We start from the raw sequence: 26,556 nt of genomic DNA, 5'->3' as shown, positions 1-26,556 counted from the left end.
ATTAAAACCGCCAAACTTAAGAAATTCGCATAAAAAACTTCAACTTCGAAAATTCGCCCAACTTTTGAAATCCGTATAAATAATCGTATAAATTTTTACTGCGAGAATCCGGACGGAAAAATCCCGTAACTTTAGAGATCCGCAAGAAAAAAAAGGAAAAAGTAAAATATTCAGCTATTGAAACAGTTAAAAAGTAGAAACGTTAAAAAGTAATGAAAAAAAAAAATAAAAAATAGGATTGATGTAGTAAAAAAGTAAAACAGAAAAAATGTAAAAAAGTGAAAGTGTGAAAAAGTATGTATGTAAAATAGTAAAACTGTTGAAAAGGTAATATTTAAAAAATAAAAAAATGATGTGAAAAAGTTGAAAAGTGAACCGGTAAAAATGTGAAACTATAAAGAAGTGAAAAAAGTAAACTAGGGAGTAAAATGGTAAAAATGTAAATATTTTCAAAAGTTGAACAGTAAAAAAGTAGTAATGAAAGGAAGTAAGAACAGAAAACATGAAAGTAAGGGAGTCAGAAAGAGTAATAAAGTAAGAAGTAAGATAGAGTAATAAAGTAAGGAATCAAGAAAGTGAAAGCATGTAAGTAAAAAAGAAAACAAGACAATAAGAAAGTAAAAAAAGTAGGGAAATAAGAACGGAAAAATGTAAAAAATGAGAAAATAAGAATGTAAGAGAAAAATAGTAAGAAAATATGAAGGAAGATAGTAAGATTTTGAAAATAAAAAAGCATTTACTGTAATAGTGAAATAGTTAAAAGATAAAAAAGTTGTATAAGGAAAAGTAGAAAAGTGCGAGAATTGAAAAAAAAACTCAGTATTGAAAAAGTATTGCAAAAAACACATAACTTTGAAAATTCACATTAAAAATCGCTAATTTTCGAAAATCTGCGTATAAAATCGCAAACCTTCGCCAATTCGCATAAAAACCGCATCGAAAGGATCTCGAACGTTCATATAAATTATTGGAATAGAAGGGAAATAGACGAGTAGACAAATAATAGAACAAATAGAACTGCATATCAGTAGAAAAATCAATCGATAGAGCAATAGACTGATCAACAGGATGGGGTCAAGTCCGACTAATAACGTAGGTTCTTTACTATGCAAATACTTTTGGTTGAATGGTTCGTAATTTACGACATCTCTCAACTTCAGTCACTTGGTAGTTGATATCAAAATATAAATTTCTTTCTACATTCTTTGGGATGAGACAAGGTCTAAGTAAGTAGAAACAGAAACGGCCAGTTCATAAAATAATTCATCTATTCTTAGTTATCTACAATTCAACATCTGAAATATTCATATTCACTTCATATTTACAATTGATTCAAAAGCTCGAAAGTTTCGCGAATTTCGGCACACAGCCGAAACTGTGTCTCATCCGACAGCGGTTCATGACAGGTACCGTCCGAACCGATCGGCAGAATAGGATCATCGTCATGATTGAGAAAACTCAAATCCGCCATCGATGAGAGCGGTGAAAATTCACCCGGATCTACTACGGGTTCAAAGTTTTCCTGCTCGACGGTTGGATCATTGATGTAATCGAACGTGTCCAATGTGTTGACCGGTGGGGGTTTTGGTGGTGCTTCCGGAGAACTAGACACCAATTCCGAACTCCGTGCCTCCGGCGATGATTGCTTCGCTGTCACAGTTGGCTTCTCGTCCGGTTCAGTCGAGCCCTGGGCCTCTAAGAAAGAAAATAAACAAAACAAAGCAGATAAGTGTTGTTTGCCTAGTTAGTTTGATTCAAATATGTACCCGGTGAGTCATCATAAACTGGCAAATAGTCCCCGAAGAAGCGTTTTAAATCATCCAAATTGACACGGCCATAGTTTCCGGCAATGACCCGTTGTTTCGTGTACTCGGGTACCTCGGTGGCCGGTTCGTCACAGTACGTAGCGGGAACCTCAATGATGGGAATCATTTCGTCGTCATTTGTGTGAAGATTTCCGTAGGCTTCTCGAACGGACAGTTCCAACGATTTAGTTTCCATCAGTAGGTTGAACTTTTCCGGGGCAAAGCTGCTAGAAGAAAGCTGTGATCGGGCGGTGGTTGCCGTTGCTTCTCCGGATCCTCCGATTTCGCACTGTTTTTGATTTTTCAAAATTTTACCTTGATGAACGGAACAGTTCCCGTGCTGCTTACTAATCACCTCCCGGACGTGGCGGCTGCGAAGCATTTGCTCGAAGTAGGTTCGATTTTCCCCGGTGAACGAAACGTGTTTGTACAGCAGAATGTGTTTATTGCCGCTCTGGTCGTCGTCGTCGATTTCATCAGAACTCTCCACTACGGATTCGAACCCGTTGAAATCCATCAGCCAAAAGAAAGTGGACAACTTTTTGCAGCGAAAGATTGACTCCTCCGATTCCAGATACTTTTCCAGTGCATCGCGATCCAGTCGCAGAATCGTCTTACTCTTGTCCCAACGGAGGAAGCGATTTTCACCGGTGGCATTGACTAGAATCCACACTTTCAGCGGAAAACGCAGATTGCGGTACTTTTCGAACGATTCGGTCACCATTTCCAGCTTGTACTCCATCGCGACACGCGCTAAACTCTACCGACGCGTGCGGTTGACTGCAAAATGGCGCGCACGCGATTCGCCGGTTCTGCTATCAGCGGACACGTGCAGCACTCAATCCACTCCACGCTGGCATAGCAAGGCTTCGCGTTTCCATGGAATCGCGGTGCGGTTTCCATGGATACGTGTGGGGTGGGGATTTTTGCGCGGTTTTTTCCTGCTTGCGGCGTCGGCTTGCTACGATGCAGTAGTTAGTGGTTTGTCGTTAATTTAAAAGTTCAAATGTTTTCGAACTTATTTCGAAAATTTTCCATGTTTTGAAAATCTTATTCGGCTCTCTAGTTGATTGGATCGTGTGCCTATTCAACCGTGCAAATGCGTTTACCTAAATGAGCAAAGTTTCCTCGGATGCAGCGGATAGTTCAGGTAAAATTATTCTACTACCTTGCGGAACGCAAATGACGAACATTTGAGCTGACGCTGTGTGAATGGTTTCTGCAGACCGGGCGTGGGAAATGACAAACTTTTTCCGTTTCCGTTTCTGGATGAAACATCGTCATCAACAGTATTGATGAGCTGCGTGTGCGAGGCAAATGTTCAAGGTCAATTTGCTAGCCACCAATAACACCACCACCGTCAGGTAGGTTGTGGGTACAGAATAGCCTTGGCTACCACCACCTGATGCAAATAATCGCGCACTGTTGGAACGGAAGCGGCACGTGTCATTTCGGTAATAATAACTCGGCTCCTCGAGTGTAGTCCTTCGAAGCAGCATCCATCTTGTTTCAATCCGATTTGGGAAAGTTTGACTAATCAATTAATGCTTGATTGCTAATCAAGGATGAAATCAATCGATAAAAACAAGAGTTATGGATGTGGTGTTAATTCTAACCGTAGTTCTGTAGCTTTCCAACCGGACTACCCACTAGCAGGAAAAATTATGTAAATGTTGAAATCTTCACCTGCGTCTGTCAGTGTTTTTCTACGGTTGTACGTTCGATCATCATTTATATCTCACTAAGATGAAGTTCCAAGAAAGACTAAGGTCGAAGCTGGCCTGAATCGGAACAAACATTCGAGGGTATCGTTCCTGACAGATCCGAGATAGATAGATAGATAGATTCTATTGTCAGAAGGCAGTGGAAAACATTTCAGCAGCCGTTGCCAAGCCGATGGACGAGATAATTTCAGCCGCATTCGCCGACGCACCACTGAAACAGGTGAGGCGTGTAAATTCACATGGCATTAATCTTTTCCTGAATGGGGCTAGCCAGCAATCGAAGAACCGAGAATGAAACATGTCTCATTGCTTTGACAGTGATCCATTGAAAGGAACTGTTTTTCGTGAGTGAACAGGAACTGATGGGAGGGTAAAACCCTGTCTTAATTCACCCAGTGGTGTAATGAGGCCTTTCTCATATTACTCATATTCCTTTATAAGCTACTGTAAGTTCCGTCAAAATCGTGTGCTTTTTTTCATAATCATATAGAACAAGCAAGATTGATTAATTCAATTTTTGTTCCTGGGACACATAACCGGTGTTGGAAAAATCATGATAAAAAACCCTTCTTAATCCACCTAGTGGTGTGTTAATGTCTTTCTCTTCTTTCATAACAGTCTCATGAAAATATATTTTATACTTTTAATGTGGAACACATTTTTGTTTTCTATATAGGGGTGCAAATTAGAAACTCAAGAAAAATACATGTCGAAATGTGGTCAGGTTTTGAACAATTACAGCTCAGGCATTTTTGTATCAATTATAATTATTATGTCACCATTTGATTGGAAATATTTTTACGTATTGATTTGTATATTCATAGCCACGTATTTTCAATTATAAATGAATGAAATTTTGATTAGTAGCGAACAGTGTCCTATTTTGTCTGCAAAAAATCTCCGGCATATCGGATTTCCCTGCCATAGACGACGGTTTTGAAGGGGTAAGCGATATATGAAAGGGAAAGTATCACTCTGATTGGTCAATAGATGCAAAAGCGAAGCTGTTGGAAGCACGTGAATCTATAAATAGAAGCAAAATTATAGCTAACGTTTCAGTTTTACGCGTAGCATGCTAGAGGTAGGTTGTCGCTAGACAGCAAGACAAAAAGTGCCATAAAACGATTTGAAGCTTTAATTGGTATGCTCTGATCTTGTGTCATGCAAGCTCGGAAGAAATTCCATGTTATGTTGTTTCGCCTGAGAAATTGGCAACTACCCCAGGATAAATTTTATAGTGCATAAGATTAATTTCCAATTTATATAAGATGAACTCGATTGATAATGATAAAAAGTTTATCGCTTCAACCGAAATCGCAGAATGGTAGTAATGGTAGAGAAACGTTATGAAAATAACTGCTTGCATACAAAACTTGAACACAAGCTTGGCTAAGAGAAGCTTAAATATCGATATCCGTATCGCAAGCGTGTACAAACATATAATTGCATACATTTGGGCTATTGATGTAATTTCGTCGGCTACAAAACAAATACAAATCACGACAAATAGAGTCTATATTCTGGGTTCGCATGTTTGGTTTTGGTTCCTAATAAAGATCGATCTAAGCAGACTTTCGTGCAATTGCGGATTCAAAAGAGTGACGATTGATTGAACTATTTGATCGTAGATCATTAGAAATTTTGGTTGCCTTGTTCCACATCAATGGCTCGAACAACCCCATGGGGCTGATCGTTGTAGTTTTATTAAATAATTTCGGATACTAATTTTGACACCAATTGATTCAGATTGATTCGAGTAGTTCACAAAAGCATGCTCCAGTGTTTATGTCACACAGTCAGCATCATTTTTACAAACTTGTTCTTGACATTTGCGTTGCCTATTTGTATGAGAACAGTGATTCTAATCTAAAATAACCCTTCTCAATCCACTTAGTGGAATTTTCATATATATCTTGAAAAATTACCATAGGGGGGAGTACATGAAATTTTCGAAATCGAAAAAAAAAATTTTGAGGCCAAAAGGCTTAGAATTACATGAAACGTCGAGATTTAGTGTCATCACGAAAAAATTTTTTTTTGAAGAAATCGACTTTTTGGGACTTAGAGAAAATATCAAAATATCAAATCAGTCCCAGAAAGTTGATTTTTTCAAAAAAAATTTTTTTGAGATGACACTAAATTTCGATGTTTCATGCAGTTTTAAGAGTTTCGGCATCAAAAAAAATTTTCGATTTTGGAAATTTCATGTACTCCCCCCTATGGTGCTTTTTCAAGATCGAAAATTGCCAAACCTTTACCACCGGGCAGCACCCCTTAAGCATGTCCGATTTAGGTCAAATTTTGCATGAAGGCTTTTTTCGAGGTGCTTAAAGTTTTGAGCACTAGAGCTTAACGAAAATAGAGGTGATCCAAAAATTTTGGCACCCTTATATATATAAGAGCGGTAAAAATCAACGTGTTTTGTCGGTTACGTCACATATACCATCATATATCTGGAACCAAAAGTCACAACCATTTGATCTTCGAACTTGATCAATGGCCCGGCAGTAGCTTTCAAACGAGCCCAAGTTTGTTAAAATCGGTTCAGTCATCTCTGAGAAAATTGAGCGCGTTCAAATACAACGCTTTTTGTCGGTTACGTCACTTATACAATCATATCTCCGGAACCAAAAGTCACAGCCATTTGATCTTCGAACTTGATCAATGGCACGACAGTAGCTTTCAAACGAGCCCAAGTTTGTCAAAATCGGTTAAGCCATCTCTGAGAAAATTGAGCGCGTTCAAATACAACGCTTTTTGTCGGTTACGTCACTTATACAATCATATCTCCGGAACCAAAAGTCACAGCCATTTGATCTTCGAACTTGATCAATGGTACGACAGTAGCTTTCAAACGAGCCCAAGTTTGTTAAAATCGGTTCAGTCATCTCTGAGAAAATTGAGCGCGTTCAAATATCTTCGAAAAGTTCACACACATACACACACACACACACACATTTTCCGATCTCGTCGAGCTGAGTCGAATGGTATATAACACTATGGGTCTCCGGTCGGTTTTTCCAGCAATTCTAATACCTTTCTATAGAGAAAGGCAAAAAGCCTTCTTAGTCCACTTAGTGAAATTTTCATATATCTTGAAAAATCACCATAGGGGGGAGTACATGAAATTTTCGAAATCGAAAAAAAATTTTTGATGCCAAAAGGCTTAGAATTGCATGAAACGTCGAGATTTAGTGTCATCTCTAGAAAAATTTTTTTTGAAAAAGTCGACTTTTTGGGACTTGAGGTTACGTCACTTATACCATCATATATCTGGAACCAAAAGTCACAACCATTTGATCTTCGAACCTGATCAACGGCCCGACAGTAGCTTTCAAACGAGCCCAAGTTTGTTAAAATCGGTTCAGCCATCTCTGAGAAAATTTAGCGCGTTCAAATATCTTCGAAAAGTTCACACACATACACACACACACAGACATTTTCCGATCTCGTCGAACTGAGTCGAATGGTTTATAACACTATGGGTCTCCGAGGCTCCGTTCGAAAGTCGGTTTTTTCAGCAATTCTAATACCCTTCTATAGAGAAAGGCAAAAACGTTCATTTCATTATAACTTCATCTCAGTAACTCACTTCCGAGATTTTCATTCACGAAGCAAGCATACACCAAACTCTCAACCTCGAAGTTCACAAGTGATTTTTTGTGTCAGCGAAGCTCGATAAAGATTGTTCACTCACAGAATAATACCTTCATAAATAATCGAAAAGAAAACGAGAGCCATCGATTTCACATCGCTTCAGTTTGACACCGAATAATTTAATTATTATATTCTCAGCAATAAAAAATCTCTACTGTATATATTATATATTTGCGATATTTTCTATGTACGTAGGATGGTCAATATGAAATATTTTTTTTTAATTTGATCAGTATGCAACGGGAAAAACAGTTTAAAAACGTGCTTAATCCACCTAGCAGTGAGTTTTTTTTATCAATCCGCAATTTGAGATTTTAATCACTCATTAGTGTGTAATGTCGAAATTGAAAATCGGATCGAATTTGAATCTAAAAGTGTAACAATCGATTAAACATTCCATGATATGTCGAAGTAAGTTTCACTTTAGAGTTTACGGTTTTTTAATGTACTTCCAAAGCCAGTATTCAGGAACCAGCATAACCCAAACCGATTCGTATGGCCATATGACGAATAAATTGCAATTGTTTCGATTCCAACTTTCAAGCTTTTCGGGATTGTCATCTTCTATATCGGTTTGAATTTAAAAAATCCATCATCCTGTAATTCCAGAATCGAAAGTCAGCATTGGATTAAATTAATAAATTTTTTATGGGATTATACGTTCATTTTAATTTTAATTTTTGTTTCTGAAGTTCGGTTTGACTTTTTTTTGAGAAAACGATTGAGCTTTTAAAAATGATTCGTTCTGGAACCGGGATTCGAAAATCGATATAGCTGAAGTCAGATAAATTCACCTGAGTAGCTCTATAGTTTACGTTTGTTTCAAAATGTTTGAAAATCAGTATAGGGAGCATTCCACGCAAAATCAGCCACCCAACATTTTTTTTTCATCTAACTATTTTTTTTCGGTAAAGAACTCGAAAATATTCGACACGTATTTTTTTTTTCAATATGGTACGTAAAATTTTCGAGATATGATTTTTTGAAATTTCGCGTTTTCTAAAAAGAGCCTTTTTTCAACAGCCAATACTGTAAAATCTAATAAAGATTCAAAAATTCGTCCAAGACATGAAATGTGCGTCTTTTCCTTAGCTTTCAAATAAGTGATTCCATAAAACAACCTTTAAAATGAATATAATGAAAACAGTTAAAAATTAATAAGCAAATAAAAATAATTCAAACTTGGGTATAATTTTTTTTGTTGAAAAAAGAAACCTTAGGGGTTTAACTCAATCTTGGCAAAGTTTCAGAGTGGAAAGCTGTAATGAACTGCTGCTGATTCTGCTATATAAACAGATGCAGGTTCTTCTAAATGACACCGAAACATTACCGTTAAACATACCAAATTCAGTGGCCAAAGCAAACTTATGTATATGAAATTGTCGTTTCTGATAGAGAGAAGCACAATATCAGTGAAAACTAAATGACAAAACTTACGAACTCAAGAACGACTTCCCTCAATTGTCTAGTCAATTATATGTCGTTGCCAAGTCTAAGTTAGATGTTTCGGAGGGTGTTCGTAAGAAACATTTATCAAAAATTGGAAAGAAATTTCTGATCTGGCAGGTGATATGTGGATGTGGTAAAATAAGCGCTCTCTCTTACTTTTTCGAAACAATCAACGATGCAATTTACTGACAAGAGTGTCGTGAGAAGCGTCTTAAGTACAAATGATAAAGAAGTACAAATGATCAACTCTGTTTTGGTCTGATCTAGCATCCTGCTTCTACTCTCGAAACGTGTTGGGGTGGAACCGAGCGAACGGTAGCCCTTTTAGTCCAAAACATGTGAACCCACTTAATTAACCGGAAATTCACCCATTTGAATTCTGACCAGTTATTAAGATTGAACTTTGCAAACAATTCAAAACTACTGAAACAGAGTTGAATTGGAAGAAAATTTGGGTAAAAATCCAAAAATACTGACGCAATCGGTTGTTCTATATTCGATGGATGTAACTAAGGAAAAATTACGGGTGTTGGGAATGGGAGATTTAAATAATTAAAATAATGGTATCATTAGCTTATCACAAAACAAGCACTACTTGGTTTCAATTTTCCGATACCGGTAGCGATTTCGTCAACTGAAATTTTTCGCTGATTATTTCGCATCGTTGTGCTCATTCGGAAAAGCAGGTCGAAGAAGCTCCCACGAATAAACAAACAAAAATCACCTTGCCAACGAGCAACGCGCATCAATTGAGCAAAATGACCCTTTGAAGATGGGTCTATGCTATTCACCTAGCAGTGATAATTATTGTTTGTTTGTAAAATCCTAACATGACACCTGAATCAGCTTCATTGGCGGCTATAAAATGCTTATACAATGACTTACTGATTCAGTTCATATCGAAAACCTTTAGGGAGATTAACGAGTCATTGTTGTTTTCTTGCGAATTTTATTGGCCTTCGCTGTATCGAACTGAACGCCACGGCGAAATTGATAATTGCTTGTGAATAAACAGAATTGAACCTTACCTTGTCTTGTGCTTTCACAGCAGCAACCGCGGAGGGCTGATGGATTTCGTCTCAATTTGCCAAAAAGGGCCCGGCGGAGTGTTGTAAGTTCACCAGGTAAAGTGCTATAATCAGAAAACCATGCGTTTGCTCGTGTAAGATGCAAAAAGGCTGTGTGATAATTATTCCAATTATGACAGACGTCATACCGTCATATCTTTGAACCGTTTTTTTGGGTACTATTTCGTACGGTTGGAATTGCATTTGATGGAAGACTTTGTGCAATGAAATAGTGCAAGTTGCAATCAACTGAATTCCACTGTAATTACCTGAGAAACTGGTACGAAATAAAAGCTTACGGTTGGTCTCATGTTCAACCCTGGGTTTCAATTTGTTTTGTTTTTTTTTCTTCTGAGAAGCCACCGATCGCGAACTTTATGATCCGTGTAATTTCGTTCGTTTAGTTGTCCCAACCCAGTTCGGTAGGCTCCAGCCGGCAACTTAGACGCTCGATTAAGCTTCGACTAGCTAAGCTACTACTACTACTACTACTACTACTAAAGACTTCCGCCCAGTGTTTTTTAGATCCCGACTTGGTTTGATACATTATGGAACTCGTTTTCAAATTTGCACCTTTTTTTCCTAGACAACCGACAGATTCTCTCATCCGTTTCTAATACCGTGGCTCTGACGAATTTCTAATGCACGAGTTAACGCGACTAATTCTTGGTTGTTTGATGTCGAATGTGCAGTAGTTTATCAAAGTGGTTCAAACAAGGAAAAACATCCCGTACTAGACTAGGTTTTTTGTTTGGTGCGCCAGTCACGCATTAGCCAAACGATAATTGTTTCTGTTTTTCTATTTACTTAAATGCTATTGCCATATCAATATCGGAATGCTTTGCTCAAACAATTATCAGCGAACATTTGGGTGCTCGTTGTGAGCATAGTGACGAGGGTTTCATGCGGGATAAATTTGGCTTGCAGAGAGATTGAGTTTAGACATATGTTCGAAAAGCACTTATCATTTCTTCAGACTGCCGCCTGTTTAAAGTTTGTCCACGCTAAATTTAGAACACTTTTTTTTCAGTGTAGATTTTGTATTATTTCACGGAAAACTGAAAGGTTTTGTTTTTAGTTTTTGCAAACCATTTCAACAGCGCTTTACTGTGGATCGGAGGATTGGAAATGGAACAAATCGAAAAATTATGCTCCCGACAAATGAACATAAAGGTTGTTGTCATTTTTTTTTTGAGATAAATTCCATTTCGTATTAAAACAAAACGTGGTTCACAAAGTTGGAAAGTCGTTCAAAAAGTTATGCAGAGACAGAACTGAAGGCGTACAAAGTTGAAAAGATACCCAACCGCGTTGACGAGCAAAATTTCACTGGAAAATGTCATGCTAAGTTTTACAACAATTTTTCGCAAATTTTAATATACGATGAAACATACATGTTCGAAGACTTTGCACAGCTTCCGGGTTTGGTTGTTCATGCTGCAATGCGAAGGAACGGCGTTGCCAAGTATTTCCGGACAAAAAAGGTGTCCAAATTCTCGAAGTACTCGATTTGGCAAGCCATATGTAGCTGCGGTCGATAATTTAAAATTTTCTTTTCGATCGACACTATCCATATGGAAGTGTATGAGAAAGAATGACTGCATCTGTCCAGTTCAGTTTTGCCCTCTTGTCACTATGCGAAATCCGTTCTGGAATGGTATAAGGCGCAAGAGGTTAACTAAAAATAGCCAATCCATCAAACTGTTGAGAATTCCGTCCAAGTAGAGAAGTACTTGGCTCTATTGATGCGTAAACTCACCTAAACAAAGAAGAAGGCAAATAGTACCGATGATTTCAGGGAGAATCGTCACTGCGGCCATATCTGAGGATACCGTACGGAACCTAATGGCGATTATACAATAGAATGACACAGAATTTTACAGAAAGAACAATCAACAATTAGCGTATAAGAGCATAAGACTAATTTTTCCCATTTTTTGCTCATTAAGTTCTTTTACAGATATTAAAAGCTGATTTGAATCTAATACTAATACGGAAATATCAAAATGACGAATTGTACTTTTTTTGGCAAGCGATTTGCACTTGCGAAAAGCGGAGTACACCTTTCGTTACTGCAAGCATGGAATGTAGATTCTCTTTCTGTTGTTTTTTGTTACTCGAATAATCATGTTATTATTCTTTGAAAAAACTTGAGCAGTCGGATGAGCGAGAATTTTTATCATTTTTGTGTATCTGAAAATTATTTTTTGATCTGCCGACTCTGAAATTTTGAATGCAGATTGTCGAGATTTATACAACATAAATTAAAATGACAGTTTCAGGTGGTGGTGAGCTCACTTCGTCCACGTCCCTTGTCGCAATTTTTTTTCAAATACCGATGCCAGCAATGCCATCGATTTTCGGTGCCATATAATTCTTGCATTGTGCCTGCTTTGTTGTGTGATGGCCAAACCATTTGAATTCCGATGAATCGCGGTTCCAGAAGTATCGAAAATAGTGATCAAAAACATTCAATACTTCACAGACTTAGGCTCAAATAAAAGATCTCACGGTCTCTTAGATTAATTGTTCCATCCGGAACCGACTTCCGGTTCCGGAATTATGAGGTAAAGTGTTTTCAGAACCGGTGCGCTGCAAAGTACGGAAATAATTCTTCTAAATTTGGCTCAAAATTGTTTCAAATTGCGTATATGATAGTTGCTGGCCAAACGAACTGATTTGGGCTATGTCGGTTGCCAGTTCGCGGTTCCGGAACTACCGGAAATAGGAGTCAAGAATTCGGGAATCGGAATTGAATTCATTATTGTTTTATCCGAGATTCATTTTTTTAAAAAGAATACGTTAGTAATAACTATTGAAATACGAGTAATATGAGAAAGGAATCATAACACCGCTAGGTTTGTGCGAAAAGTACATTTTTGATTTGTTTTTTTCTATTAGATTTGCTATGAAGTTTTTCATTGAAAAACACTGGTGGCGTGGATTGCTCTGGTTTTGCACTTTCGACCAGAAATGGCAATGAAACACCGTAAAAACATTGCACTTCTGCTCGAAAGTGCAAAACCAGAGCAATTCACGCCACCAGTGTTTTTCAATGAAAAACGGCATCAGATTGAATAAATTACTCATCCGGCCAAATGTACAGTAGAGCAGTTTTTGGAACAGTTTCCGAGAAATTTTGAGACAGTTTTCAGAGCAGTTGTTAGAGCAGTTGTCGAACAGTTTTTAAGCAGTTTTAGAACAGTTTTTTGAGCATATTTTTATGCAGTTTTCAATGCAAATTTAAAGCAGTTTATAAGCAGATCTTAAAGCAATTTTCAGAGAAGTTTTCAGAGCAGGTTTTTTTTTTACACTTTTCGAGCCATTTTTTTCAGTACTTTTTAGAGCAGTTTTTGGAGCAGTTTTCTAGCAGTTATTTAAGCAGTTTTTGGAAGAGTTTTTGAGCAGTTTGCAAGCAGTTCCAAAGCAATTTTGAAGCATTTCCGAGCAATTTCCAAGTAGTTTTTGAAGTGCATAACAGTTCATATTGAACTGTTATGCTACCAAGCAGTTCAACATAAACCGCTAAGCAGACAAAGTTTCTGCTACTTGCAGAACACTTCATTGGTTCACACCGAAGTGTAATGTCTTAGCTGATGTGCCAAACGTAAAGCGGAGAACTCATCATCCGATGCAAATCTCATTCCAGCAAGCATCATCTTTTAATTAGAGGCTCAAATGAAATAATTTTTTTTCAAATGAATGAATCTGATTTCCGGTTCCGGAATTTCAATGAAAAATTGCATAAAATCGCAATTTTTATTCACTTTTCTCCTAGACGGCTAAATCAATTTAAACAATCTTAGGCTCAAGTGAAAGCCAATTTAGCTCTATAGAAAGTGGTTTCATATGTCTTCCGGTTGCGGAATTTACAGTGAAAAAAAACTGCAAATTCAGTAGTTTGTTTGTGTAGAATGTGTAAAGATGAGCTGATTTCTAAAAAACAGTAAATAAATTGGTCTAGTTCTCAGGTCTGACAAATTGATAACCAAACAAACTCAAATCGGATATTCGGAGGTGCCGGAAATAGTGGTCTCCGAGATGGCTCAATTTAGAATCAAATCCCGATGAGAGATCTTACGGTTCTTCACGAAATTCCTGAGATTTGTTCGGATCTGACCATTGGTTCCGGAATTGCGGGGTGGTAAGTGTTTTGAACGTCAAGCTGTCGTATGGAGCGACAATGCGAAATAAGGAAAAATTCTTCTGAATTGGGCTCGAACATTGGCCCTAGGAACCGACTTAAGTTATACCGGTCCCGGAAAAAGGGTAATAAATATATTTTTAAAATATCCGAAATGGTACTGCTTCTCTTTTCCCCGGGATGGCTCAGCCGATTTTCACAAAAAGAAGGCCAAAAAAGGCATTCCGAGAACTAAAGGGGTGTATAAAATTCTAAACTGTCGTTACTTGAAATTGATATAATTTTCGAACCGCACAGATAAAAATATGAATTTTACAAGTGACATAATTCTAAATACGATACAATTCATAACTACTTAACTTGTCAAATTACGCAATATTCCATTCGTACAGAATTTTACAGGCTCCGAGTGTAATTTGCACCTTGGCTGCCAAGTGCCGCTGTATGGCTTTATATGTATCAATTATATGCTTCTGTGGCTCAGTTGATTAACTGGTGTGCTTTGTGATTTAATGATTCAAATCTCGCTGTCGATGTTTTTGCCTTTCTCTATAGAAAGGTATTAGAATTGCTGAAAAAACCGACTTTCGAACGGAGCCTCGGAGACCCATAGTGTTATATACCATTCGACTCAGTTCGACGAGATGGGAAAATGTCTGTGTGTATGTGTGTATGTGTGTGTGTGCACTTTTAGAACATATGGTTCCGGAGATATGATTGTATAAGTGACGTAACCGACAAAAAGCGTTGTATTTGAACGCGCTCAATTTTCTCAGAGATGACTGAACCGATTTTAACAAACTTGGGCTTGTTTGATAGCTGCTGTCGGGCCATTGATCAAGTTCGAAGATCAAATGGTTGTGACTTTTGGTACCAGATATATGATAGTATAAATGACGTAACCGACGAAACACGTTGATTTTTACCGGTCGTATATATATAAGGGTGCCAAAATTTTGGGATCACCTCTATTTTTGTTAAGCTCTAGTGCTCAAAAGTTTAAGCACCTCGAAAAAAGCCTTCATGCTAAATTTCAGCTAAATCGGACATGCGTAAGGGGTGCTGCCCGGTGGTAAAGGTTTGACAATTTTCGATCTTGAAAAAGCACCATAAGTACATGGGGAGTACATGAAATTTCCAAAATCGAAACTTTTTTTGATGCCAAAACTCTTAAAACTGTATAAAACATCGAAATTTAGTGTAATCTCAAAAAAAAAAAAAATTATTTTAAAATATCAACTTTTTGGGACTTTTTTTTGATATTTTTTCTAAGTCCCAAAAAGTCGATTTTCTCAAAAAAAAATTTTTTCGAGATGACACTAAATCTCTACGTTTCATGCAATTCTAAGCCTTTTGACATCAAAAATTTTTTTTCGATTTCGAAAATTTCATGTACTCCCATGGTGATTTTTCAAGATATATGAAAATTCCACTAAGTGGACTAAGAAGGCTTTTTTTAGATTAACATCACTGTTCTCATACAAATAGGCAACGCAAATGTCAAGCACTAGTTTGGAAAAATGATGCTGACTGTGTGACATAAACACTGAAGCATGCTTTTGTGAACTACTTGAAACAATCTGAATCAATTGGTGTCAAAATTAGTGTCCGAAATTATTTGATCAAAGTATGAAATATATTTTCATGAGACTGTTATGAAAGAAGAGAAAGGCATTATCACACCACTAGGTGGATTAAGAAGGGGTTTTGGTATTAAAAATGCCTTACTCTTCACTATATGGGGCTGGGTGTAAATTAAAAGTTTCAAAAATAGTCGCGTAACCTTTTTGTGTCATAACGTTCAGTTATAAACTCGGTCATTTGTTGATGGATTGTTATAATTTAACAACCAATCGATTCGGAAACTTTTAACTTAAACATGTATGACGACGTCGTTCCAATATTTCAATAGTATACTGTAATATGGTTGGAATAGACCTATGTTTTCATCCACCAGTCCCTGTTGTACAAAATGACGTCAACTTCTTGTTCGGCATAGGAGGCTTTGCGTCATGCATAAAAAACAACGCATCGTTCTGCGTAGTATGAAGAGAAATCTATAAATATAAGCTGCACAATATTTCTTTGCCTAGTTGATGTTTGACTGTGAATGAAACAAGTAGCTTGTCCAGTGAGCTGATGACTGGATTGTATATGCGTTCACTTGCTGGATTGTCGCTTTTCCATTATGTGTTGGTGAAATTTCCTGTTGTCTGCGCAACACCGTGTTCGCTTGAGTATCTTATATATCATCTAGCTATTGAAGAACCGAATCAGCGTGGTTACCGATTCTTTTGAAATATCACATGTATTTAGCAAATTTTTGGTCGATTTTGCCATTAAAAATGCCTTACACTCGCTTCCCGAGGCTGGGTGTCAATTTGAAACATGCAAAACTAATCGCGTAACATTTTTCTGTCATAATTTTGGACGCATATAACTCAGTCATTTGTTGATGGATTTAGGTATATCACTCAACAAACAATCGATTCGGAAATATTTAACTTAAACTTATGAGACAACGTCATTTGAATATTTCAATTGCATACCATTGAAAAATTGGTTTGAATTGAGTATTTTATTTTGGTTCTCTGGTAACTATCAGGCCAATTAAGGATTATCGGCGATAGATTTTTCGAAGCGCTTGTTCCTCGATGATTTGAATGGATTTTCCTAATTTAAATGATTCCAAAGCTTCAATATTGCAAGAATTAAAATGTTTTAATTTGTCAACGGATCGGTTTGCATACTTAAATCTCCATTCCCATACGAACAAAACGTGACAATGTGACTGAACAAGTTGTTGTCCCACCAGAAATTAAACGCTTCAAAAGATTCGAAATTAAATTCTGAAACTTATCTAAAAGCGGTCTCCTCGGTTTAGTAGTATAAATGAGTTCCACAGGCTCACATATACAGTACAATTAGATGCAATATCATATAGTATCAAAGATAAACTCAAGGTAAGTTTACCTGCGATTTTACATGTATCGTTCGAATAGGAACCATCGTAGAATTTGGTTAACCGCCAGTTTCAGTTTAAATATTATTTGCTTCAAAACAATAACAATAAGCGTCTGATGGCTACACGCGTTGTAACTATGACAATGTTCATTCATGTGTTAATAACATCAAATTACAATATGAACAACATTTCGGAATTTTGTTGTGTATCCATTCCGTATATTCCTAATATGCCAAAGCGAAAATCAATGTAAGTAACTACATATTTTATGCGGACTGTTTCACATGTTTTCTTCTTCGTATTGTTGCCATATTATTTACCGACACTTTCCGAAGATTGTCGACGATTTTGAAGAAGGATTAATAAAATTACACTTTTACTGAGCTTACTGGTACAACATTCTCTTGGATCGATTAACTGTTTATAAAATTAATAAGTCCACCCAGTGAACGACCATTATTAGGTTAAAACTGGGGTAAATAAACGATATAAATCAAATTAATAAGTTTGTACGTTTCTCGAAAATTATCATCAAAAAATTAAATAGTTTTATTTGTTCAGGTTCAAATCTTCAGGTTGTTTGTATCTAAAATTGATCTTTCAAGTAACTTTGAAGTCTTGAATACAACCCTCTAATTTTTTATTTTGTATTCGATTTCAAGCCATGTAATTTTAAAATCACACAATTTTACATGTGCGCAAAATTTTAACCACTTGAGTTGAACGACTCGTCGCACAAAGCGTAACAGGCAAAACCGACACATTGAAACCATGAATATTTTCAGTGATTGAGCGCAGTGGGCTTACCACACGTTTTGTTAGCTTTTTACAAGCTTTTGATAATCCGTAATGGATTTGTTAATGTTTCACAATTTGAATATATCCTAATTCAATTTTTATTGTTATTGATTACTGTTACACTATAACTTTGAAACATGATATGAATGTTATTTGTGCATATGAACGTTGGCACTTGGCTTGTATTAATTTTATTCAGTAGCCTGTCTAGGTTAAATTTTTAGTTTTGCAACAGTCTGAAGCAATATCTATTATATGATATTACCCAACAAAGCAGAGCTAAACAGAGTTTGACATTACTAGCATTATAAACGTCAGTTGCCTTAGAAAAGGAACGATTTCTTATAATACCCATTTTGTTGTATCCAAGTCGTTGTTATTTCAACACAAAATCCAATGCATAAATTCGAATTCACTGGGCACTTCTCACACCAAACAGCTGCGCGCAAATAATATAGAAAATGATGAAAAGTTTATGAAATTCATTTGAAACTTTTTCAAATTTCGATTATTTGGGCCATAGTTTTATAATTGCCTTTTCGGATTCTTTGTGAAGTTTTGCTTCAAACACTATTTTTCAGTTCTAACATCACCCTCGTGGAACGGAACCATAACCGTTTATTGATTTCGAAAACCAGTAATGGCTCGGCAAATTTCAAAATTCTAATAATACATAGTTGTGATAAATTTAATTGTGAAAACTTGAGAGTTTTGGATTTTTCGAAATTCTATCTAGTTTTTGAATAAATGGTCGAGAACGCGACGCCCGGACTTCCCTACATTTCACCTTAAGGGCTGAGGCCAGTGGGTCGCGTATAACCACGTGTTTCGCTCTGCGTAAAGCTTGCTTCATTTAGAATTGGAACACACTTTTGCTTATATTGTGGCGCTCCTGTTGGACGGATTTGGAAGTTGTTGGCGCCCACGTGTCGGAAATTTTGTCAGCTTCACGTATGATTTTTGACATTCCGCAAATCGGCTGTACTTTGTAAACAATCAACATGGAAGCCGAAGGAAGGAAACAAATTGTACACACTTATTTGAAAAATCCATTGTGGTCTGCATCTAGGCTAGTTAAACAGCTGAAATTGCCCAGAAATACCGTATGGCGCGTTATCAAACGGTATAAGGAAACATTGATGGCGATTCGGAAGCCTCAAGCCAATCGTCGGAGTGGAACTGTCGACCGGAAACTGCGTGGTAAGATTTTGAAGACGATTAAGAGGAATTCTAATCTGTCGGACCGTGATTTTTCCAGAAAATTTGGTGCTGCCCATAGTACCGTGAAGAGAACTCGACTCCTGGAAGGAATCAAGTCGTATCGAGCTAGCAAACATCCAAATCGTACCATAAAACAGAATAGTGTGGTCAAAAGTCGTGCTCGGAAACTATATGACCAGGTGCTGACCATGTTCGACGGGTGTCTTCTGATGGACGATGAAACCTATGTCAAGGCTGACTTCGGACAAATCCCAGGTCAAAAATTTTACTTGGCAACGGCTCGGGAGGATGTTCCAGCTAAATTTAAATTTATTTTTGCCGACAAATTTGCAAGAAAATTTATGATTTGGCAGGGCATTTGCAGCTGTGGCAAAAAAAAACGAAAGTTTTCGTTACAAATAAGACAATGACATCGGAAGTATACCAAAAAGAGTGTCTCCAAAAACGAATTTTGCCGTTCATTCGATCCCACAACCATCCCGTAATGTTTTGGCTAGATTTGGCAAGCTGTTATTACAGCAAAGTCGTTCAAGAATGGTATGCAGAGAAAGGGGTCCAGTTTGTTCCGAAAAACCTTAACCCACCCAACTGCCCCCAGTTCCGCCCTATTGAGAACTACTGGTCAATCATGAAGAGGAGACTCAAGGCAAATGGAAAGGTTGTCAAAAACATCAATCAGATGGTGGAATAAGATAGCTAAAACGATGGACGAAGAAGGTGTGCGCCTCCTAATGAGCCGTGTTACAGGAAAAATTCGAGAATTCTTTCGAAACCGTGACGAATAATTTTATCAGTATTTTTTCTTAAAAGTATGAAAAAAGACTCTACATTTGTATAAAAAAAGATCTTGAATTCAATAATAAATAACTGAAATACAGGCAATTGTATTTGTTCCAATTCTATCTGAATCAAGCTTTATTACATTTCTCTCCATGCTCTCTCGCATATGTACAAAATGACTCTCGATGGGCCTTGTGACCAGAAAAGTTTCGATATTTTCGGTTACGAGTTTGCATAAAATGTGTCTGCATCCAATAAAGCTATCACTTGTTTGGCAGCCTTGCTGAGCCGATTTTATTTCTCTTTCTTATTTCGTTACGTTACCAGGAAACTGGAGCAGAAAAAATGGCGCCACCATAGAAATCGACTTACCTTCACAAAAATAATATTCACTTCATTTTTATAGCGTCAACATATATGTTTTAAGCACTAATCACATCTAAATTAAATTATCTAGACATTATCAGGATAGATTTTTGATACATGCCTTTGAAGGCGAGATATTCAATGAACAAGTTGAAAGACGGCGTTTACAGCTATGCAATTCTTCGTTCAGAAAAAAAACTTTCCCGACCGCTAAAGTCAATGAATCATTCTGAAATTTTCACAGAATAATCTAATCTAATTTTCTAAGAGATTGTCAGTTGTTTTTTTTGTCGTGAATACGACTTACTTTACTATGGGGCGCCTTTTCAAAATTAGCCATATGGAAGAATGGGCAGAACTTAATCGTGAATATCTCGACTTGTATTAATGGTAGCAACATAATTCTTTCACCATTTCATCAAAAATATGATCAGGAATTCAGGATAATATTTTGAACAGTGTGCGATAACCACAAACAACTCAAAAATTAAGTTTTCTTAAAATTTGAAAACAACGCGGAAAACACCTTACTTTTGCTTGGGTTTTTCGCGCAAGGACGACGATTTTGAGGTAGTCAGGCACATATCTTCAACTGAATGCGTATAAAAGGGGAACCGTGGTCGAAAATCGATCATTTCTTTTCGTGCGTTCGATGGAAGCAGACGTCGTGGGAGTGGAATCATCAACCAGCAGCGACGGACCAAATTGAGTTCCTCAATTTGGTCCTTCTGAATGCTAGAAATGAATTCCTACAGCATATTGATAGTTTCTTTCAATAAATTATGCAAATCCGAAATGAAATAATCGACTTTAAAATTCTGTATGCGGCTAATTTTATAGTCGTTAGGACCGCCCATTAGTGAAAAAGCTACAAACGAAATCACATAAAAGGAAATCTCTTAACAAAAATTCAATCAGTTTGGATTGTATCGCCACTGCGAGCAGATGTGTTTTGTGTCGTCTGCACGCTTTCGACAAGAGCGATTACGTCACAGCTGCCAGTCATTAGCATTGGGAAAAAAACAACGGTGGAGAGCATTGCACAATATCACCCGTTCTAATGGCTCTAAAAGTTTTCGAAAGAACTATTAGGATTTGTTGTTCGCAAATCGTAGGGAAATATCCTCAGTTTACTGCAAATCAAGAATAGTTTGCTTAGATTTGTGCACTTTTCGCTGTGTGAAATTCACAGTAATCAAGATCAAGTGAAGCCTTTTTTTGCAAAAAATGTTTTAGAGTTTAATGTCGTAGAGAATTACGCAACTTGACTCTTCTGAATGCTGGAAACGAATCCCTACAGCATATTGATAGTTTCTTTCAATAAATTATGCAAATCCGAAATGAAATAATCGACAATAAAATTCTGTATGCGGCTAATTTTATAGCCGTTAGGACCGCCCATTAGTGAAAAAGCTACAAACGAAATCACATAAAAGGAAATCTCTTAACAAAAATTCAATCAGTTTGGATTGTATCGCCACTGCGAGCAGATGTGTTTTGTGTCGTCTGCACGCTTTCGACAAGAGCGATTACGTCACAGCTGCCAGTCATTAGCATTGGGAAAAAAACAACGGTGGAGAGCATTGCACAATATCAGCCGTTCTAATGGCTCTAAAAGTTTTCTAAAGAACTATTAGGATTTGTTGTTTGCAAATCGTAGGGAAATATCCTCAGTTTACTGCAAATCAAGAATAGTTTGCTTAGATTTGTGCACTTTTCGCTGTGTGAAATTCACAGTAATCGAGATCAAGTGAAGCTTTCTTTGTTTTTGCGAAAAATGTGAAAAAGGGGAATGCGTGCATAATTCATACAATTGATATTCGCAAGTGTTAAGGAACATGTCAGTTGTTTTCGTATTCACGACATCCAGTTATGTCTCTGACATTACCCACCCGCCTTTTTATATTAGTCACCGTTTCTGAGAAAATCAGATTTGAAGCGTGAAAATAGCCCTTTAAAACGCCCTAAAACACACTGGCCTCAGCCCTTAAATGGTGTTGGAGATGCGATTTCACACAGTAGGCAGATTAAAAGTAGTCTTTCATCGACTGCACACAGTGAAGGGCACTGTTCCGACAGGTTGCTTTGTGAAGTGTGGTTACCTCGAATTCCAGTCTAGCTTAAGAGCAAAGCAGGATTGAACAAAATTGAACAGTTCTATGTTCATTAGTTCAACCTCAAAGTCAAGTAATAATGTTTTTGATTCATGTCCAAGATTGAAATAGAGCATGGGTAGCAAACTTTTTCTCGGTTTATATTCTTAGATAAGCGCTTACCAAAGTTCAATGCGTGTCTTCCAACCTCACCTTAATTGTTGTGCATCTTCCGTCCAACTCATCCTGACTTAATTAGTTTGCGCGTTGGTTTGAGTATGAAATACGTGTTTTGTATCGCCAATTGCAATTACAAGTAAACGTGCCTTCAACTGAACGAACATTGCATTTTGGTTAGAATAAAGATTTGCAATTAAGTGTTGTGGCGTCCACTTCAAAATCAACATAGCGAGGTTGTGAAATCGTTCTGTTTAAAATTTAAGCAGCTTTCCGAAGTTTTTTTTGCCGTTTGCAAAAAGTGTTCCTCTTCCCAAAACGAATCCCCTTTCGAAGGCAACCATTCAATCGATTTGGCGCGACTGCAGAAGCGACCCAAGAACCGATAGTTTCGGTGCAACAAGTCTCACTCAAAGCAGAAAAATAAAAAAAATGTGACATTAGTCACACGCCATGTTCCATTGCTGTTCGAGGCCGACATTAACTACAGTAGCTAGCAGCAGCAGCAGCAACAGCAAAAACATAAAGAAGTGGCAAACCAATTTGATATTGTGCCAAATATTTTCCTTCTCCCTTCGCTGCGATTGACACGACCTCAGACTCACTCATCGTGTCACATGTGCTTACACACACGAAACTACACAGCGTCCATCTATCGCTGCGGATATCATCTATATTGCAATCAATCCGCCTGTCGGTGTATCCATTGGGAATGTTTTGTGCTCGGATTGGCCTGTACCTTGCCAATCGAACAGATCTCGGAACAGATTTCAAGCTCTGTTTTGCGCAGTTTGCGGTGAAGAAATGACATATTTGGCGATTGTTGAATCTTCGGAAAACTTGTTTCCCGGCTAATGGGTATCATTGGTTTGTCTGTTTCTTTTTTTTCTCTCTCTGATCATTGAAAACTTCTAGAAAGAGGAGAATAGCTGTTTGGGGGGAAAATGGATGAACTGACTGTGTTCTTACGTAATTGCTAATGTTTTACTAACGTGGACAACCTGAAGCGACTTTGCAGAGCTTCGTAAAAACAATTTTCCTTGAGTTTTGGAGGAAAAACGCGTAATGTTTTCTTTTTTTCTTTCACGGAGCTCAGAGACAGACAGTCAATTCGTGAGGGTGTCGCTGCTGGCGGGACGATCGTCACTGTCATCGCGTGATCATGCGCAGGTTGCGTAAAGTAAAGTTACTGCCTTGCCGTCGCCCGACATTCCTTCAGTTTTCACTATGCCGCGGGCCGGCTTGTCACGAATTGATCGGATTAACCGTTGATTGAAGAGCAGTCTTTACCGGTCACTTTGTCGATGAGAAGTCGCTGAATGGTACGGAATGACGACATTTAGCGTGTAATGTCCGGAAGTTCGGGTGGGGGTTCTGTTGAAGGGTTCGAGAAGTTGCTGATCGGAGCACAGTGAGTAAATTTGTCATAACATTTTGGGAATTAATTATGATTCATTTCTTTTTTATCGTTGTGACGTAAGATCATTACCAACTTATTTATTCTCTTCGTTGGAAAAAGAATACATTTGAACAAGATATCAACGTAAATTAGCAAATTAAATTATGCTATAATGTGTTTCTCATATCTCCAAAGTAGCTCAATGGTAGAGCGATTTCATCGCAAGTGTATTTCTTCAGCTGAAATAAACTTTCGATGAAATTGCTCTGCCATTGAGCTACTCTGGAGATACGGTAAACTCATTTTAGCATAATTTAATTTATTTTTTTTTATTCAATAATGTAATATAATTTTAGGCACACTGCTTTAGCTCTAAGATGCCGAGGGTATTTTCTAATCTTAAATAACGACTAACTTAAAACTAGAATAGTATTATTAGACTATGTCATCTCGGGTTCTCGTAAATCCAGCTTTCAGCAGGCGATCGACAGTGGTCGATGAATTGAGTGTTGCATGAGTCTTCCATATGGCGTTGGTCCGTGTGGGTCCGCGGGAAACACCCCCAGGCTACGAAGGCCCGCATGCTGGTTTTCGACTGGAGCGGTCTTCCGTGGGCTGTGATGATGATATTGCCGAAATAAATGAAAGAGAAGTAAATATGGTGAAAAACGTGGTAAAAAGGGAGATGTGGGAACAAAATGTCTGAAAACGACAGAGATCTAATTAGTTGCCATCGAGATGGTGAAGATTTATTTTAAAACTCATGACAAAAAGAATGACTCGTGGCATGCTGTTTCCACACGTCGTAACGTCTCGTGACATATGTGATATGATATCAGTAGAAACAATTCGTTAGAATAAAAACTTGTTCGCTTGTGTTTTTCAATATAAAGAAAAAACGATGTACTTTGGGATGGGAATTTTTTTTATTAAACTTATTTCGTATCATAGATTCAATAGAACAATTCGGTACTCTGCACGTCGAGCAATAAATCCGCGTCGATGTTGCAACTGAGATAGCAATTTGTTTTCAACTACCATAAGCATAACTTAAGGCACTGAAGCCTCTCCTAAAGATGTGCATACACATTCTCACAGAGCCAAACGTGACAAAAAGAACAACAAATATCAGAGCTGAGCTGAGTAATTGTTTCTCTTTTTGATTCTGTGCAGTAATTGCAGTTATTCATCGTATCTCTGGAACTGGAATTCAGATCGTACTAAAATTCAATTTCAATGAAGCTTGAAAAAAATGAACCATTCCTAGAAAACCTATGTAAGCTCCATTGTGAACTCTTTTGGCCGCTATTTTCGGAGCCAAGTATCGAGAAATTGGATGGTGGATTTTGTGTTCGTGTTTTTTTTCTAATGTCTTAGTCTTATTTTAATATTTTCAAGTGGATTTCAGTCCCTAACTAACCCGTAACTTCCAAATTGAAACTCTGATTCGAATATAATTAAAAAAAAAACAGCGCAAATTCATTGCTCTCTGAGAAAATTAACTAAACATTTTTGTCATACGCAGACAGTCTGGAACTCTTACTCACGCACACTTTCTCACAATTAGAGGGATACACTTTAGACAAATATTATGCAAATTAGAAATATCGAAATCGTATAATTGTCTGAATAAAGAAATTACTTAAATTTGTATTACTTTTTATGTTTATTTTTCAGATGGACGAAATTCGTGTAACAATTGGAGTCAATTAAGGTAAACAGTTTAAACTAATGGCGTTTTCGTTTTTAATTTGCACTACACCGGTGCAGTGCTACACTGAGGCACGAATAAACGAACAAAAATGACGAAAACATAAACAGTAACCATTAACTACAATAAACGATTCCATTGCACAGAGCTACACCAAACTTTTGATGAGTGCTACACCAGTGGTATCGGTGCAGAAAAAGTGTAGCACCGGTGTAGTGCAATTGGTAAAAACGAACGGTTTCAGTGCAGCTTTCGCTACACCAGTGTAGTGCAATTTAAAAACGAAAACGACATAAGTGATTGAGTATTCACAGTTGTTGGTTTGTTTGTTATTCATTCGTTCTCCATAAGATTTAATTTTCATCTAAATAAGCTTTTGGCCAAACAAAAAAATTAACAACATTTGCAAAAAAAAATCATATGTTGAAAGACATGACGAAAAAATGACATTTAAACTGTAGTCTCAATTTCTGTAAAAAAAATTCAAAAAACACGGTATTGTACTGGAAAATTCATTCTTAATAATATTATAATACAGCAATTTTATGAGAAAAAGATATTCGGTCTCTCAGAAATTCGAAATATTTTCATATATCTATCGGACTAAAACCAAATTTGCTATTAGTCTGATATCATTCCAGCTCTTATTTGGATAGTGGCATGAAGCTTAATCCTGCCAAAATAGTGGTTTTCATTGCGTTGCATTCAGTGTTGTAAAATTTACTATGATTGGTGCACTTCATGACGACGAGAAAACATTAAGATGATTACAGTCTTGATTACAGACAAGAAGCGTAAGATAGTTATTTTGATAAAAAGTAAAATCTATGATCGAATTATCGGGCTGTACAACAGCCATTCTCATTGAATAGACTGGTGGATCCATAGCTTTTACACATTGGGTATTTCAATTAGAATTTTGGTTGAAATTAGTTCAATAGAAGCCAAAACTTCTATAAAAAAGGGTAAGGATCACAAGCGGGTAGTTTAAATTTTCAAGAGGAATCCAATCAGCTCCGTAAGAAATGTGGCGAAAAAAAACTTCATTCGAGTAAAACTTCCGTGCAAGACGGGAAAAAACGTAAAGGACTACACACGTACAAAATTCAGAAGGCACCGAATCGCAATGAACGGCAGTATACGGAAGGAAAACCACATGAACGGAGACTCTACACACAAATGTTGACAAAATCGCATTGT

At 37.2% G+C, this 26,556-nt stretch overlaps 2 protein-coding genes across 9 annotated transcripts in view; one reads left to right on the top strand and one right to left on the bottom strand.

Moving 5' to 3' along the window:
• The window catches only part of LOC131436757 (myocyte-specific enhancer factor 2), a 186,775-nt gene that overhangs the window by 51,705 nt on the left and 108,514 nt on the right, over positions 1–26,556 (top strand). For 7 of the 8 annotated variants that reach the window (XM_058605656.1, XM_058605657.1, XM_058605655.1 and 4 more), the window contains exon 2: positions 25,323–25,359. The gene's annotated coding sequence lies outside the window, so the exon portion shown is untranslated. Of the gene's footprint in view, positions 1–23,493; positions 23,658–25,322; positions 25,360–26,556 lie in introns of those variants that run through there. The other variant, XM_058605650.1, reaches the window with a different exon arrangement.
• Positions 1,156–2,930, bottom strand: LOC131436759 (uncharacterized). The gene is made up of 2 exons (XM_058605661.1): positions 1,767–2,930; positions 1,156–1,695 (listed from the first exon to the last, which is right to left on the bottom strand). Exons 1-2 carry the CDS (start codon positions 2,545–2,547, stop codon positions 1,322–1,324), a joined length of 1,155 nt encoding a protein of 384 aa, XP_058461644.1. The 5' UTR covers positions 2,548–2,930; the 3' UTR covers positions 1,156–1,321.

This window comes from Malaya genurostris, chromosome 3, assembly GCF_030247185.1.
Source record: "Malaya genurostris strain Urasoe2022 chromosome 3, Malgen_1.1, whole genome shotgun sequence".
Lineage (NCBI taxonomy): Eukaryota > Metazoa > Arthropoda > Insecta > Diptera > Culicidae > Malaya > Malaya genurostris.
Note: the sequence above shows the minus strand (reverse complement) of the source record. Positions and strands in the feature narration are given on the sequence as shown.

Coding starts and splice junctions, on each gene's coding strand:
- LOC131436759 (XM_058605661.1), bottom strand. CDS start 2,547: ATGGAGTACAAGCTGGAAATGGTGACCGAATCGTTCGAAAAGTACCGC. Junction 1,696..1,766: donor AGTTTATGATGACTCACCGG/GTACATATTTGA, acceptor TTTCTTTCTTAG/AGGCCCAGGGCTCGACTGAA.